The 18,708-nt window shown below is 41.4% G+C and overlaps 1 protein-coding gene across 5 annotated transcripts in view; it reads right to left on the reverse strand.

Annotated features, from left to right (window-relative positions):
- dnmt3bb.1 (DNA (cytosine-5-)-methyltransferase 3 beta, duplicate b.1) overlaps positions 1–18,708 on the reverse strand; it is a 284,103-nt gene that overhangs the window by 145,306 nt on the left and 120,089 nt on the right. For all 5 annotated transcript variants that reach the window (XM_059652779.1, XM_059652780.1, XM_059652778.1 and 2 more), the window contains one exon: positions 5,909–6,076. In XM_059652779.1, coding sequence (XP_059508762.1) covers positions 5,909–6,076 — 168 coding nt within the window. The remainder of the gene's footprint in view (positions 1–5,908; positions 6,077–18,708) is intronic.

Consider the following 18,708-nt stretch of genomic DNA (forward strand, 5'->3'; position numbering starts at 1 on the left):
GGCCTACTAGTCCTGGAAACATCTTCATAAATCTTCTTTGCACACTTTCCAGTTTAATTATATCTTTCCTATAACAGGGTGACCAAAACTCTACACGGTACTCCAACTGTGGCCTCATCAATGACATATACAACTGTAACATAACATCCCAACTCCTATACTCAATGTGTCAACCAGTGAAGGCCAGCATGTTAAATGCTTTCTTCACCACCCTGTCCATCTGTGCTGCCACTTTCAAAGAAACATGTACTTGTACTCCTAGGTCCCTCTGTTCCACAACACTCCTCAGGACCTTACCATTTACTGCATAAGTCCGACATTGGTTTGACTTTCCAAAGTGCAACACCTCACATTTATCTGATTTGAATTGCATTTGCCAGTCCTCAGCCCACCTCCCCATCTGATGAAGATCCCTCTGTAATTTTTGGTAACCTTCCTCATTATTATCGATACCTGAATTTGAAAAGACGAGGAGATTTTGTTTCTCAGAAGGTCATAAGTCTTTGGAAATGTCTTCTTCTAAAAGGCATGAAGCAGTATCATTGAATGTTTTTAAAGCATAGGTAGATAGATTCTTAATAAGCAAGGGAGTCAAAGGTTATCAAATGTGCGCATAAATATGGAGTTATCATATCATCCATGATCATATTAAATGACAGAGAAGGACTGAAGGACTGAATAGTCCATTCCTGCTCCTAATTTGTATGTTCATATATATAGCCAAACTGGATCCATTCAGTTTAGGTGTATTAGTAGGATCTGCTATGAAGTATCACTAATGTTTCACTGCGACAACTGCTCTAAGTTTCGGCTGTACCTGATATGTTTGTCAGGCTTAGCATTCAAAAGATTGTAAAGTTCTGCCACAGCTTTGAGTGAGCAGACATATCCAAGTCGAGCCAGTCTAATTCCCCTTAAGCTACATATTTCTTATTCATTCAGGGGATGTGGCCATCATTGGCTGGGCCAGCATTTACTACTCATTCCTAATTGTACACGACAGCAGTGAGCCAGATTCTTAAACTCCTGTAGTCCTTTTGATGTAGGTACATGCACAATGCTGCAAGGCAGGGAGTTCCAGGATTTTCACTCAGTGACAGTGAAAAAAACAATGATTTTTTGTCAAATCAGGACATTGAATGGTTCAGAGAGGTGAACTTGCACATGCTGGTGCTCCCACGTGTCCGCTATCCATGTCCTTCTGGATGGTAGAGGTCATAGGTTTTGAAGGCACTGGATAAGGAGACTTGGTGAATTTTTGCAGATGGTACACTCTGTTTCTACTGAGTGTCAAAGGTGTGACCTAGAAGACCCCACACAAGTAAAGCACAAGCTAATTCCTGAGCAACCATTCAAAAAGCATAAAGGTACCATACAGATAAATGAATAATTTGCTAAATGCTAAATAAAACAAATAGGGAAATTGCACACAGCGTGATAACACTACCTGGAACAGGTAAATCACAGGTTACATTATCTTCCTACATTTCTCAGATCTGCTACTTTCTTGCAGATTTGTCTCACAATCCATGCAAACAAGGCTACTCTCTCTCAAGTTTAACCAGCACTTCCAGGGCACCACGTGCAAAGGCTGCAGCACATATTTCACAACAGTGCAAGTTTTCTGAATAAGATGAATCTTCAAATCTCTTTCCTTCAGTTCACATAAGTTTAACCCAGTTGACTGAGATGAAGGATAGACTAAGTTTAATGCAGCCACTGAGATAATGGATGAACTAAAGATGGCCAGATGAACAGTTAAAATGGCAGAATAGAAATTTATGCTATGTTCCAGACATGTCATTTCAAGTGAAAGTCTCAGGCTAGTGTAGTCCTACCTGTCCTGCAAAAGGCTGGTTTGATGTGATTAAATTGCTAAAATAGGAGACTATTCTAACTCAAGACCAACCAATAAACTTGACAAAATTAATGAAACTCATGTTCCCCCATATAAAATAAAAGGGATACGCAACTGCCATTGAGTAACCTTCTGGATCTTGTTACCTAACTTGCTGGTTGAGATTTCTGCTTCCAAAGCTCTTCTGAAACATTTTGATTTACCTTACATCAAAGGGCCTTCTGTCATCTTGGCGATGTTTTTGCCAGACTTTACTAGATGGGAAAACAATCAGAGGAGATGGAGCAGCAAACAGCCTCAGAAGCATGTGCAATCATAGGAACCCATTCAAAAACTAAAATAAAGGGACTGAACGTGAGATAATCTAGCCACATATTCATGCTATACAAGTTCCTGACAGTGACCATTTCCACCAAGATAGAAGCTAACCATCTCCTCATAACATAAAATGACATAATCATTGGTAAATCCCCATATTAAATATCCTGAGGTTATACTTGACCAGAACTAGATTAGTCATATAAATACTGTAGTTGTAGTCAGCAGCATAGACCACCATCTGCATGAAAAAGTTGCCCCTCAGGTCCCTTTTAAATCTTCCTGTCTCACCTTAAACCTATGTCCTCTAGTTTTGGACTTCCCTACCTTGGCCTTAGCACTCATACCTATGACTCTCATGATTTTATAAACTTCTATAAAGTCATCCCTCAGCCTCCTACGCACTAGGGTAAAAAGTTCCAACCTATCCAGCCTCTCCTTACAATTCAAACTTTCCAGTCTCAGTAACATACTTGCAAATTTTTTTTTGTACTCTTTCCAGTTTATTGCAAGAGCAGATCAGAGGACAGGAATGCTGCAGCAACTAATTCACCTCTTGACTCCAAAAGTGTATCCATCATCTATATGTCACATCAGGGTTGTGATTTAGTACAGCTCCAAAAGCACTCAAACAACTTGACTACATCCTGGACCATGCATTCTGACTGCATATATTCACTACCTTAAACATTCAGCCTCTTCACCTCCATTGACAAATGTCACATATGAATAAAAACATTAGATTTTCAGTCAATTACAAATACAAGTGCTACTTAATCATGTGTGTCACATTGTGAAAAAGCAATACACATTTTCCCTATACAATTACCACAAAATCAGATAGTGAAAATATTACAGTATACTGTCTATACATAGCTTATTGTATCAGATATGTTACAACCCACAACATCCTTCCGCACTCATTTATTCCGTTGTAACTGCAAACCTTTCAGTATTTCCTACTGTACTCCTCCAGCACATCCAAATAGATTATGACTAACACTTAACTTCATTTACTGCCTTTGACCCATAAACATTGATGACAATGGCCAATAAAACCTGTTTAAAATTTCAAAACTTCCATGTTGCTCTGAACCAGTTTCTAGGAGATACCCAAATATGACACATATAATAAAGCAGTGTCTTGGCCCACAATTTTGCGCTCACTGTGGAAGACCACTACGCAAAGTGGGCCTACCCTAAACTTGTAAGAAAAAATGTACAGTGCTATCATTTCTCTCAAGTTATTTCTTCTTAATAATGTGCAAACATTTCATCTTACAAATAAAAATTGTAAGGAGTTTTAATCCTGAAACGAGTGTCAAAAATACTGTAAAACTGGTGTGAATTAAAAGTGCCCTCCTTTTCAGTGGGCATTAAGTCTAACTGCTGCTTGGCCACCATATATTACATACAAATTCTACAGTGAAAATGCTTCAGAACAATAGTATTTTTTACTCTATTTCCACAGAGGCTCAGTTGCTTTGTTACTTAGATGGAATGTCATACAAATGTGTTAAGTTTGTTGAATGCAATGTCATTTCCAGGACTATGTTACAACCATATTCAGAAACAGGGCAGAGTGGAGCAAGAAAAGGATGCCAGTTATAGTAATATTTATAACAATTTTTTTCATGTTATTCTGGCTATTATTTCAATCAGTAACATTTCAAGCATTTCAGCGCAGACCTTAGATATAAACATTCAAGAATACGCAACAGAAAAGCTTCAGCCTAATGAACTGTCTGGAGTCATTGAGGTCTACAGCGCAGAAAAAGACACTTCAGTTCATTCAGTATGCATTGGTCAAAAACAAACAACCACCTGATTGGAATTACGAGTACCATGACCACTAGACTTTATAAGACGTTGATGTTTTAAACTCTTTCAATTTTCAGTAAACCAGTAAATTTGCAATAAAACAGAATGCCCTAAAATGGAGGGGATGATGTGAAATTGAGCTGTAATCTGCCAAGTGATAAACCCGCGAGAATTGGTTGCCATGGAGCCAGGCATCCCAGGTCAAAATTTATTCAAAGTCAGGCGCAAGCTTTAACATCTGGATGAAAAGGAAAATGCAGCTGGCCTCACTGCTGCATACGTATGGCCTCTCAAAATCAGTCAGGCCAAAGCATTTGGGTGAAGTAGAAAGAATGTACATGCTGCTCTGCCAAGTAAGAGGACTTCAATTTGGGTTAATCACCAAATGAAAGACTTCTGATGGCAGATGACGTGTTTGAGGAAACAAGAAGTGTGAAAGGTAAAGACCACAGATTCTCCTCAAGAGCCTTATGAAAGAAGATTGATTTGATTATGCTCGACGGGTTCAGTGAAGAGGACTTTGGTTTAAAAGGCTACTGGAAAAGACCTTGGCAAATAAAGTAGAAATGACTTTGGTAATACTGTAAGGAAGTGATTTTTGAACTTAAAACTATATGTCTATGGAGAATATGATATAATATAAATATAGAATGGGGTGGATACTGACAGTCATACAGCATGGAAAGAGGCCCTTTGGTCGAACTTGTCCATGCTGACCAGACAGTCTCATTTGCCAGCATTTCGCCCATATCCCTCAAAATCCTCCCTATTCCAGATACGTTTTAAATGTTGCAATTGTAACTGCCTCCGCCACTTCCTCTGGCAGCTCATTTCATACATGCACCACCCTCTTCATAAAGAAGTTGCCTCTCATGTCCCTTTTAAATTTTTTCCCTTTCATGTAAAAGCAACACCCTCTATTTTTGGACTCCCCTATCATGGGAAGAGGAGCTTGGATGTTCACCATATCCATGCCCCTCGTGATTTTATAAACCTCCATAAAGGTAACCTGTCAGCCTCCAATGCTTGAGGGAAAAAAGCCCCAAACTATTTACTCTCTCCCTACAGCTCAAACCCTCCAGTCCCAGCAACATCTTTGTAAATCTTTTCTGAAACCTTTCTTGATTAACAACATCTTTCCTACAGCAGAGAGGCTAGAATTGTATGCAGTATTCTAAAAATGGACTCATCAATATCCTGTATAGTTGCAACATTACATCCCAACTGCTGTACTCAATGCACTGACCAATGAAGGCAAGCATGCCAAACACTTTCTTCACCACCCTGTCTACCTGCAACTCCACTTTCAACTTCTATAGTTTTGTGTATTAGTTGTTTACTAAATAAAGCTAAATGAATGTTAATTTTAGTATATATTGGTCTTTACATAGACGATAACAGTGGTCAATTTGTGTTATCTTAGAATGCCTGGACTTAAGTAAGTTTATTGTGAAGACAAATCATTTAGACGTTAAAGTGTAGGTTTGAAGAGTTTCAGTGTCCAACATAGAGCTTCTTAAACAGAAATACACATATGGAAGGGATGATGGGAACTGCAGATGCTGGAGAATCCGATATAACAAAGTGTAGAGCTGGATGAACACAGCAGGCTAAGCAACATCTTGGGAGCACAAAAGCTGACGTTTCGGGCCTAGATCCTTCTGATGAAGCATCTAGGCCCGAAACATCAGCTTTTGTGCTCCCAAGATGCTGCTTAGCCTGCTGTGTTCATCCAGCTCTACACTTTGTTATCTCTACATATTAGGAATTCAGGTGTGGAGGTTAAAATGACTCTCAGTACATTCTGTCCAGTCACAAAGTCCCATCAGGCACAGAGATCTTGATTCTACATTGGAGCTCAAATTCTTGAAATTTTTTGAAATTTTTCTATGTTTTCAATTAGAACTTTACCTGGTACTGAGGGACTTCTTCTGTAGCCTTCACAATACTGTTTTCACAAACAAAGTCTTCCGCTTGATTTGAAGGCATTTTATTACTCTCCAGAGACTCTGTTGTGAGGTCAATGACAGGATTTTCTGTTATAAAAACTTCAGAGGGGGATCTCCTGGTTTTCTGGAGCTAGAATGAAATGTATTAAGAAACAAATAAGCATCATATTTTGTAACTACATTCTTTCACAAAATATTAGTTTCAACAAAGCATTATGCATGTCAATCATCAATGTTTTTAGCTTACTGTCAGTGCTTCAAGTCATGTAGCAGCTTGTTTCTGATATCCAAGTAAAATCAGTGTTTCACAAAATGATTACATTTTTCAATGGATTTGGAGCCTGTCCATATTTATTAACTTAGTCTGCTGCAAAAGCTGTAAAAGCTTCGATATCCAAGCTTTCATCTCCAACTGCCGTCGAGACATTAACCGCCTCAACCTCTCCACCCCTCTCACCCACTCCAACCTCTCCCCCGCAGAACGGGCAGCCCTCCGCTCCCTCCGCTCCAACCCCAACCTCACCATCAAACCCGCAGACAAGGGTGGCGCAGTGGTAGTATGGCGCACTGACCTCTACATCGCCGAGGCCAGGCGCCAACTCTCCGACACCACCTCCTACCGCCTCCTTGATCATGACCCCACACCCGAGTACCAAACCATCATCTCCAACACCATTCACGACCTCATCACCACAGGGGACCTCCCACCCACAGCCTCCAACCTCATTGTTCCCCAACCCCGCACGGCCCGTTTCTATCTTCTTCCCAAAATCCACAAACCTGCCTGCCCTGGTCGACCCATCGTCTCAGCCTGCTCCTGCCCCACCGAACTCATCTCCACCTATCTGGACTCCATTTTCTCCCCTTTGGTCCAGGAACTCCCCACCTACGTCCGTGACACCACCCACGCCCTCCACCTCCTCCAGGACTTCCAATTCCCTGGCCCCCAACACCTCATATTCACCATGGACGTCCAGTCCCTGTACACCTGCATTCCGCATGGAGATGGCCTCAAGGCCCTCCGCTTCTTCCTGTCCCGCAGACCCGACCAGTCCCCCTCCACCGACACCCTCATCCGCCTAGCTGAACTCGTCCTCACACTCAACAACTTCTCTTTTGACTCCTCCCACTTCCTACAGACTAAGGGGGTGACCATGGGCACCCGCATGGGCCCCAGCTATGCCTGCCTCTTTGTAGGTTACGTGGAACAGTGCCTCTTCCGCACTTACACAGGCCCCAAACCCCACCTCTTCCTCTGGTACATTGATGACTGTATCGGCGCCGCCTCTTGCTCCCCAGAGGAGCTTGAACAGTTCATCCACTTCACCAACACCTTCCACCCCAACCTTCAGTTCACCTGGGCCATCTCCAGCACATCCCTCACCTTCCTGGACCTCTCAGTCTCCATCTCAGGCAACCAGCTTGTAACTGATGTCCATTTCAAGCCCACCAACTCCCACAGCTACCTGGAATACACCTCCTCCCACCCACCCTCCTGCAAAAATTCCATCCCCCATTCCCAATTCCTCCGCCTCCGCCGCATCTGCTCCCACGATAAGACATTCCACTCCCGCACATCCCAGATGTCCAAGTTCTTTAAGGACCGCAACTTTCCCCCCACAGTGATCGAGAACGCCCTTGACCGCGTCTCCCGTATTTCCCGCGACACATCCCTCACACCCTGCCCCCGCCACAACCGCCCAAAGAGGATCCCCCTCGTTCTCACACACCACCCCACCAACCTCCGGATACAACGCATTATCCTCCGACACTTCCGCCATTTACAATCCAACCCCACCACCCAAGATATTTTTCCATCCCCTCCCCTGTCAGCTTTCCGGAGAGACCACTCTCTCCGTGACTTCCTTGTTCGCTCCACACTGCCCTCCAACCCCACCACACCCGGCACCTTCCCCTGCAACCGCAGGAAATGCTACACTTGTCCCCACACCTCCTCCCTCACCCCCATCCCAGGCCCCAAGATGACATTCCACATTAAGCAGAGGTTCACCTGCACATCTGCCAATGTGGTATACTGCATCCACTGTACCCGGTGCGGCTTCCTCTACATTGGGGAAACCAAGCGGAGGCTTGGGGACCGCTTTGCAGAACACCTCCGCTCAGTTCGCAACAAACAACTGCACCTCCCAGTCGCAAACCATTTCCACTCCCCCTCCCATTCTTTAGATGACATGTCCATCATGGGCCTCCTGCAGTGCCACAATGATGCCACCCGAAGGTTGCAGGAACAGCAACTCATATTCCGCCTGGGAACCCTGCAGCCATATGGTATCAACGTGGACTTCACCAGTTTCAAAATCTCCCCTTCCCCTACTGCATCCCTAAACCAGCCCAGTTCATCCCCTCCCCCCACTGCACCACACAACCAGCCCAGCTCTTCCCCCCCACCCACTGCATCCCAAAACCAGTCCAACCTGTCTCTGCCTCCCTAACCGGTTCTTCCTCTCACCCATCCCTTCCTCCCACCCCAAGCCGCACCCCCAGCTACCTACTAACCTCATCCCACCTCCTTGACCTGTCCGTCTTCCCTGGACTGACCTATCCCCTCCCTACCTCCCCACCTACACTCTCTCCACCTATCTTCTTTACTCTCCATCTTCGGTCCGCCTCCCCCTCTCTCCCTATTTATTCCAGTTCCCTCTCCCCATCCCCCTCTCTGATGAAGGGTCTAGGCCCGAAACGTCAGCTTTTGTGCTCCTGACACGCTGCTTGGCCTGCTGTGTTCATCCAGCCTCACATTGTATTATCTTGTAAAAGCTTCCTCCCACTTTTGATTGTGTGTCACTCAAACACAAGAAGTTTTAAGATTTTCACAGAGTGTTCGGGGCAAGTTACTGGTGTGTGAATAGAGGATTGACTGTCTGGCCGAAGGCAGAGAGTGGGGATTACACAGTCTTTTTCAGGACGGCAGCTGGTGACTAGTATGCTTCAGCAGATGTCAGTGTTGGACCACAACTATTCACATCATATATTAACGAGCCAGAGATGAAACTGAGCACATTGTTACTACGTTTGCAGGTGACACAAAGGTCAGACAGATAAGTAGTGTTGTGGAAGCAGGGAGGCTGCAGAAGGACTTGGATGGGCTAGGAGAATGGCAAAGAAGTGGCAGACGGATTGCAATGTGGAAAACTGAGTTTACGCACTTTGGTAGGAAGAATACAGGCATATATTATGTTTTAAATGGGATTAAGCTTCAGAAATCTGAAGCACAAAGGGTCTACAGAGTTCTAGTTCAGGATTCTCTTAAGGTTAACATATGGGTTTAGTTGGCAGTTAGGAAGGCAGATGAAATTTTAGCATTCATTTTGAGAAGGGTAGAATACTGGAGCAGGAATACACTGCGGACGCAGCATATGGCTTTGGTCAGATCGCATTTGGAAGACTGTAAGCAGTTTTCAGCCCCATATTGAAGGATGGATGTGCTGGCCTTGGACGGCATCCACAGGAGATTCACAAGTATGATCCTGGCAAAGAAGGGATTGTCATTTGAGGAGAGGTTGAGGATGGTACTCGATAGTGTTTAGAAGGATGAAGGGAGATCTCATTGAAACTTACAGAATATTGACAGGCCTGGACAGAGCGAACATGAAGCAGATGCTTCCACTAGTAGGAGAGACTAGGATCCGAGGGCACTACCTTAGAGCGAAGAGTTGGCCCTTCAGAACAGAGATGAAGTGGAATTTCTTCAGCCAGACAGTGATGAATCTGTGGAATTCATTGTTGAATAAGGCTACTGGGGCCAAGTCCTTGAGTGCATTTAAGAAAGAGATAGATATGTTCTTGATTCATAAGGGGTCAAGGGTTATGGGGAGAAGGCTGGAGAATGGGGTTGAGAAACATATTAACCTCGATCGAATGGTGCAGTAGACCTAATGGCTGAATGGCCTAATTCTACTTCTTTATCCTATGGTTTTACGGTCTTAAATCTGGGTTAGAAATGCAAATTAGGTTAGAAAATGCATGCAAAATGAAGAAAGGTTGATGTTTTTACAGTCTGGATTTTCTTCCTCCACCTTTAATATATGTTCACAGCAAAAAAAAAGACACTTTATACCTTCGACCTGTACTGAAATCTACAAATTACTTAAAAGAATAGACAGGGATAGAAGCAGATAAGATGATCCCCCTGGCTGGGAAATCTAGAACCAAGGGATATAATTTCACAAAATAGCATGAAGTCATTTAACACTGAGGTAAGGAGATTATTTTCTTACTTGAGGCTTTTGAATCTTTGGAAATCTCAACCCCGGATGACTGCCACAGCTCTGACACTTGCAATATCTTCAAAGCAGACATGGACAAATTTCTCGACACCAATGACGTAAAGGGATACATAGATAGTGTGGGATTAAGGATTTGAAGTGATGATCAGCCACGATCACAATAAATGGTAAAGTAGTCTTATCAGGCCAAAAGGCCTACTCTCATTTGTATGTTCTCAAGTACACAAAGGGTTTAACTAATCCAAGAGTCACCCACTTGCACAGAGGTAAATGTGAGCGCAAGTCTCCTGTAATGAAAGTGGCACCCCTCTCCGTGGTATAAAATGGATAACATGCCACAGCATGAACAATTAATGATAGCTTGTGTATGTTACACTGCACGCCACAGAGCATGCTCACCATTTTCCCAGATTTCTCTGATAAGCAGAAAGTATCACACTGCCTGTTGGCATTATATTACATCAATGAAAAAGTAAGATACAACACCAAACCAAAATAACACAGCAGGAAACTAGTACTAAGTTGCTCAACTTCATGGAGCTGCAATTAGAATCATATATTAAGATACTGGAGGAATATGGGACTGCTATTACGTTTTACATTATGAACTATTTTATTCTGATGCAGATAAACCCATTTGATGCTCAACCAAATTTTTACTATTACTGATGGAATTATGTTATTCTTGATTCCAATGATTTAAACAGATAAGCTGTCAATCGTACACATCTGTCTGATAATCTGTTTGCTTTTGAGATATGGCAAAAATCAAAATCATGTCTTTTCTAGTTCTCAGATATGTATCAATATTTTCAAAATCTAACTCCTGAGAGGCAAATGATCCTGCTGTTTCAGTGAATTCTCTAAACACACACACCAGTCTACAAGCTCATACATTCATGTCTCAAAGGAGGGGTACCCAGTCTCCTAGCACACTTTCACCTAATCACAAAAGTCCTAGTATGAACAAATATCTAAATGCAAACTTGTGTTTTTCTTCAGAGGAAATCACCTGAAACCTCATCTTAATCTGCATCTTTAAAATCAATGTTGCATTTGCACATTTGTGTAAAATATACTTCTGCTGTTACATCTTATGGTCTTATCAGGAAACCATGGAAACAGGGAAACAGCACAATATATTTTTAAGTAAAGCTGAGCAATAAAAATTGCAAGATGGTTCATCTTAGTTAATAGATATTATCAAATGAATTAATTATTGGTATAGCGATATCGTGATACTGGACATCTCTTTGAAAGGAGTCGCTCGAAATGAAAATCAAAAGAGATGTAAAACAGTTGGCTGATTTGCTACTGCTACAGCATAAAACAAGTTATGGCATTATTGGATTAAGTCAATAACACCCTCTTTATCACATATTGATAAGAAGTTCTCTCAACCCACCTACTGGACATCAAAGTACTATGTGCAACAAGAATACGCCCTCTGTAATACTGCTGTTTGATCTTTAATAGACATGCAAACAGTATATGATGTCACCTATGAAGTACAAATATTTGCAAGTCAAATAAAATAAGAATACGGATCTTTAAAAATAGATAATGGGCTGGGTCTTACCCAAATCAGCTACGTATCGTTTTTGTCATGCTTGAGGGAGAGAATTTCTTTGTGAGACGTAGCAAGGTTTCTTACACCACTGTCCCTAATTCCCCACTAAATTTGTACCACACTCCACTCATCTGATGCTAGCCTGGTTTTCCCCACTCGTCATAATAACCCTGGATGGTCTCTGCTGCTCCTAATCATTTAATTTTGACAGCTCACCCCTTTCTTCCATTGGGTTTAACATTAACAGCTATGCCGGACACTCATTCAATCCTTCACTTTGTCTCATTCCAGGAGAAAATGAATCATAATAGGACGTAAAGAGACAAGATGGTGGTGGGTGCCCAACACTGGGCTCCTCACCCCTTACAAGGAGATGGTCCTGACCATATCTGCCCTTGTGGCCATCTGACCACCTTCAAGTCCCTAGACTTATACTGACACTGCCCTCAATGCACTGTACCAATGGCACCAGATTGAAGGAGGTCTCCCTTGGCTGAGTACTATTTCTTTAAACTTCCGAAATAGGGCCATTTGCTTGAAGCACATGCAATGCCTTAGAGTATACATGCATAGAAAATATTGCAGTAGTGAGATTGATGTAGCACGTGCTGTACAGCAATATGCCCACCCCTTGACTGATGACCGCAGACACCTACAATGAGCTGCCTGATTTTATGTCAATGTTAAAGGGCAATTGCAAGACAGTGGTACTCAGAATGTTTAAATTCTGGCTGAGGGGCCAATCCACAAAAAACCAAGGCAATGCGAGGCAGGAATGCTGCAAGCATCCAAGGAGCTCAAAGTGAGCACAAAGACAGCAAGCATGGATCCCTGAGAAGCTGCTTGGTTCAATCCATGAGATGAGTGCAAGTGCCCATGCACAAATTGTCCTTGCAGCAGCATTGCAATGAAAGATGCCAGTGCAGCATTGCAAAGCACTGAAGTGCACAAGTGTAGTATAAATGGATGAGAGATTTGCTGTAATGACATGGTGAGGCTAGTACACCAGTGGCCATGGGTGTGGGTGCACACAGGTGCTGAGTATGAAATATGTTCTGAGACATTTGAGCGAGTGTCCGAGATGGTGGTTCAGAGAAGCAAACAGCAAGCTGGAGTCAGCAACTTCCAGAGTCACTCTGGATTTCATGTCAGGAACTGTCAATGTCTCATTTTTATCCTGCAGTTGCAAAAATGGGAAACTGCACATTACTGAGGTAATATTAGATACCAATGATGGTGATAATGAGTGAGTGAGACACCTCTCACCTCTTACTCGTGAGAATCTCATTTAACTATTTAACTCTTGATTGGAAAATGGAACTTTTTGATCTCGATTTTGAGGAGATCCTCACTAGACATCTCATTCCATTTTCCCAAATTTCTCACCATAGTCAACATCTTTCAGGGGCTGGAGAGATTGCATCCCATGAAAGTGGGATGAAAGTGTATTAATGGAGAGCGCATGAAGAAATGATGAAATGTGCCATAAGTGAAGTGGGCAGGCTGCTATTAAATAGATGGTCTAGCATGTCTACCTTGCCGACAAATTGCAGCACTAGGAATAATTTGTGACATAGGACACCTCATTTAAAAAGTATCAGGGTATGTATGTTAACGGTCATTGAAAGAACTTTTCAGTTGTCATATTTGGATATGACTGCCAATTCCTTTAAATATCTGCAATGCATTACAAAGCCCAACCATCTTAATCTGACAACTTGCAGAAAAAGTTAACCAAGGAGAATTCTTTATCCACTACGTTTGCAATAACAACTCTTATATTGTTGATCTAAATTCATATAACTACTTTCTGGAAATGAGTAAAGGCAATGAAGTGAAACATATATCAATATTACAGTAGGCTTAAAAAAATCTATTACAAGCTGAAAGATTGCTTTTAAGTGTTCCAGTACATAAACAGAACAGATTAAACCCAATTATACACTATTAACATTTTGTTTGATTATGTTTAGTAGTATTATACATTGCAGTGCAGTTTTGTTTCTTCATACCAAGTTTTATCTCAAGAAAGAAATTCTTCTCTGCAAGTAAAAACCTATTAGAGCATTGAAGATGGCACTCCACAAATAAAGCAACCATGAAAAGGAATGATCTTGGAGACCACAGGTTTAGAGTTGCGATATATTCAAGTTCTTTAGTTTGAAAGTCTTCCAGGAACTTAATTTAGACTAATTAACAGCATACAATATTCCACATGATATCTTCTGATCACTTTTAAGATCAAAGCAACATCAATATTATGTTGTGTAGACAGCAAAAATTTGTGCTCACTTGCAATATCATCAAAATCCCACAGAAACTAAGCAAGGAGGCACACATACATTGACAGAAAGCTTCAGCGGTTTAATACTTCGCCAAGTACAGTCAAGAATTGTAATACTTGATGACAACTCTTACCTCATTCCAAAATGGAGAAATCAATTCAAACATTTTAAAATATTATTAACCACAACACAGATACTGATGAACTATTTTGGTCTAAAGGAAGTAAGTGGAATATATTTAGTTTTTATTTCCAATTAGCTCACTGCATAATTAAGGCTCTCATTTGGATCCTGAGTTAAATTGCAAGTATTAGTTCAAACTTGCTGGTGTACTGAATAATATGCCATGTTTAGGGAAACAATGGTTCATTACCCACGTTGAAGTTTCACACAACATGCAAACACTAAAGAATCTGAGATAAAACAACAGAACTCTTGGCTGCTCGGAATCATTCAAAATATTGTGCTGGAGTAGTTGACAAGCCAACCTTAAATGAAACTGATTGTCACATTCCCGAGAGGGACAAGCTGTACTCCTTGAACAAAGTAAATGTGATCAAACGTAAGTGTTGTCCATATGTCTGACTATTCTTTAAGCTGCTTTATGTCAGTGGGTGAAAATTTCTGTCAGAGACAAAGAAGAGTTGTGAGAAATTAAACGTTTAGTTAACTGTTCAGTCAATAGGGGAGGGGCAAAGTTATTACTTCACATGTTAGTTCAAAAAAATGCACATGCCCTATTTTAACACAGTAACTCTGACCTAAACAACTTAAATTATAAACTCATAACTCCTTGCAAGCTCAACCAAAATCCATCAATTTCATTTGTTTGCTATAGCATAACATTATTCAGTCCACCAACAAGCTACATGCCAACATACTATTTTGAACTAATTAAACTTATAATTTAATTCAGGATCCAATTGAGAGCTTTATTTACCCAGTGAGCTAATTGGAAAGGAAAACTAAATGTATTCCACTTATTTAGTAATAGTTTAAATGTCTGAACTGATTTCTCCATTTTAGATTGAGCAAGATAAGGGTTTGTCAGCAGGTAGCACAATTCTCGACTGTACTTGCTGAATTAAACCGCTTAAGCTTTCAGAGAACAGACATGTCCCTCCTTGTTTGACTTCTGTGGGATTTTGATGATACTGCAATTGAGCACAGATCTCTGCTGTCTACATAACAGAATGTTTATGTTGCTTTGATCTTAAAAAGGAATTAGAAGATATAATCTAGAACATTGTCTGCTATAAATTAGTCCAAATTAAGTTTGGAAGGTTTTCAAACCAAAGAACTTAAATATATTACAACGCTGAACTGGAGGCCTCCAAGATCATTCCTTTTCGTAGCTGCTTTATTTGTGAAGTGCCATCATCGATGCTACTGATAGCAAATCGTCTCCAAAAAAACACCCCCTTGAGATGAAATTTGGTTTGGAGAAACAAAACTGCCCATCAATGTATAATACCAGTAAGCACAATGAAACAACATGCTAATAGTGAATAAATTGGGTTTCATCAGTTCTGTTTATGCACCAGAAACTTCTAAGCAATCTTTCAGCTTACTATGGACCTACTGTTCACTTGACCTTTTCTTTTTTTATTGATCAGCTATGATATAAATTAGGCATAGTCTACGAAAGGATGCTTGATTTGCACAATGAGATTGCATCATAGGCTATAAGAATGCAGTCACTCTTGTTCACTCACAGAAGGCTTATCTGCACAACAGCTCCAATTTTAACTCAAGAGGAAAACCTGGACATGCAATAGGCAAGATGAGCAGTAAATCTCTACCACAGACCACGGTAACTTGAGATTCCATTGATTGTTTTTAGCATCTGGGCCTAATCGATATGTCATTGGTAAAATGATCATCTGAAATGAACGGGAAACAGCAGTCAACCATCAAATGGGAGCTGAATTTCACATTCAAGATGTCATTGCCTGAACATATTGGCAGGAAGGGAAGTTGAGGGAAAGGGATTTCACAGGAATCTTGATTTCGATAAAGGTAGGATTCCGGGCCACAGGCAGCAGAACTTTCATTATGACAAAGAACACAGAACACTACAGCACAGGAACAAGGCCTTTGGCCCACCATGTCTGCCCCAATCATATGGCATTCTAAACTAAGCTGATTTGCCTGCACATGATCCATACTCCTCTACTCCCTGCCTGTTCATGTTCATGCCTCTTAAACATTGCTGTCAGTCTGCTTCTACCACTTTCCCTGGAAATGTATTCCAGGCACCGACCACTTTGCCTTGCACACCCCCTTCAAACTTTCCCCTCTCACCTTAAACCTTTGACATTTCCACCCTGGGAAAAAGACACCGACTATCCACCCTTTCAGTGTCTCTCCTTATTTAATATATTTCTATCAGGTCGCCCTCAGCTTCCATTGCTCTAGTGAAAACAATCCAAGTTTATTCAACCTCTCCTTGTAGCCAATATACTCCAATTCAGGCAACATCCTGGTAAACCGTTTTTGCACCCTCTCCAAAGTCTCCAAATCCTTCCTGTACTGTGGCCACCAGAACTTCACACAGTTCTCCAAACATGGACTAATTAAAGTTTTAAAAAACTGCAACATGACTTATGAGCTTTTATATTCAATGCCCCAACGGATTAATTCAAGCATGCCATACACCATCTTTACCACTTTATCCACTTGCATTGCTACTTTTAGGTAGCTATGGGCTTCCACCACAAAATTTCTCTGTACAGAATGTTCCTAAGGGTCTGTCATTCAATATACATTTTTCTCTTGCATTTGACCTCCCAAAATGTGTCCCTTCACAGTATGAACTGCTTCAAGAAGTTAGTAATGGCACACATCAACTCCTGCCTCCCAGACTGCCATAATCTGCTACAATTCACCTATGTCACAATAGGTCCCCAGTAGATGCCATCTCCCTGGCCCTACAATTATCCTGGAACATGCGAATAACAAGGACACCTACCTCAGACTCCTATTTACTGACTTTAGCTCTGCCTTCAATACCGTAATTCCGACAAAACTCATGTCTAAACTCCAAGTCCTAGGACACTGCTTTCCCCTTCTGCAAATGGATCTTCAATTTTCTGACCCAAAGACTGCAATCTGTCAGGATAGGTAGCACCACCTCCTCCCCAATAATCCTCAACAATGGTGCCCCACAAGGCTACGTACTGAGCACCTTACTATACTCCTTATACACTCATGACTATGTGGCCAAATTCAGCCTTAACTCAGTTTACAAACTTGCTGATGACACTACCACAGCAGGTCAGATCTGAAACAATGATGAGGCAAAGTACAGGAAGGAGACAGACAGTTTACTGGCATGGTGTAAAGACAACACGCTCTCCCTCAATGTCAGCAAAACAAAGAAGCTGGTCATCAACTTCACGAGTAGGGGAGAATATGCCCTTGTCTGTGTCAATTGTGCTGAGCTGGAGATGGTCGAGAGCTTCAACCTCTTAGCAGTAAATATCACCAATAATCTACCTTGCTCCATCTATGTGGGTACTACTGTCATGAAAGTGCACCAACGCCTCTACCTTCTCAGAAGGCTAAAGAAATTTGGCATGTCCACAATGATTCTCAACAGTTTTAATAGATGCACCATAAAAAGCATCCTCTCTGGATGCATCACAGCTTGGTATGGTAGCTGCTGTGCCCAAGACCACAAGAAATTACAGAGTTGTGAATGCAGCCCAATTCATCACGAAAACTAGCCTTCCTTCCATTGACTCCTTCCATTGACTCTGCCCCAAGAAAGCAGCCAACATAATCATAGACCCATCCCATCCCAGTTATACTTACTTCCACCGTCTTCCTGTGGGCAGAGCATAGAGAAGTTTGAAAACATATACCAACAGATTTAAGAACAGCTTGCTCGCTGCTGTAATCAGACTTGTGAATAGACCTCTCATTTATTTCAGTTGATCATTCTCTGCACAGTTTTTGCAGCTGTAACACTATATTCTGCATTATGTTCTATTACTCTGATGTACTTACATAAGGAATGATTTATCTGGTTATCACAAAAAACAATACTTTTCACTGTATCTCAGTAGATGTGACTGTAATAAATCAAATCACATTGCATGGATTAAGCTCCATCTATCATTTCTCCATCCAACTTTGCAAATGATTTATATGTCCTGTTATATCTTTTGACAACATTCCTCACTTTCCTTAACTCCACCAATATTTGTGTCATCTGCAAACTCACTAATCAGGCCATCTACAATTTCATCCACATCATTTATATATACAGGTTGCAGCACGGATCCTTGGGGAACATCACAGATCACAAGTCTCCAGACAGAAAAACGCAGCTCAACAAGTACCATCTGTCTTTGAGGAACAAGCCAATTTTGTATCCAATTTATGAACTCACTGTGGATCGCATATGACTTAATCTCTTGTATGAACCCACCATAAGAGACCTCGACAAATGCTTTTGTAAAGTCCACGTAGATAATACCTAATGCCCTAGCCTTAATCATCTTTGTCACTTCTTCAAAACAAAAACTCAAAGTTGTGAGACAAGATACCCTCTGTAAAAAGCATGTTGACTATTCCTAATAAGTTGTTACTTTTCCAAATCCGAATAAATCCTGTGCCTAAGAATCTTCTTCAATAATTCCCCTACCACTAATAT

This window comes from Stegostoma tigrinum, chromosome 19 (assembly GCF_030684315.1).
Source record: "Stegostoma tigrinum isolate sSteTig4 chromosome 19, sSteTig4.hap1, whole genome shotgun sequence".
Taxonomy (NCBI): domain Eukaryota; kingdom Metazoa; phylum Chordata; class Chondrichthyes; order Orectolobiformes; family Stegostomatidae; genus Stegostoma; species Stegostoma tigrinum.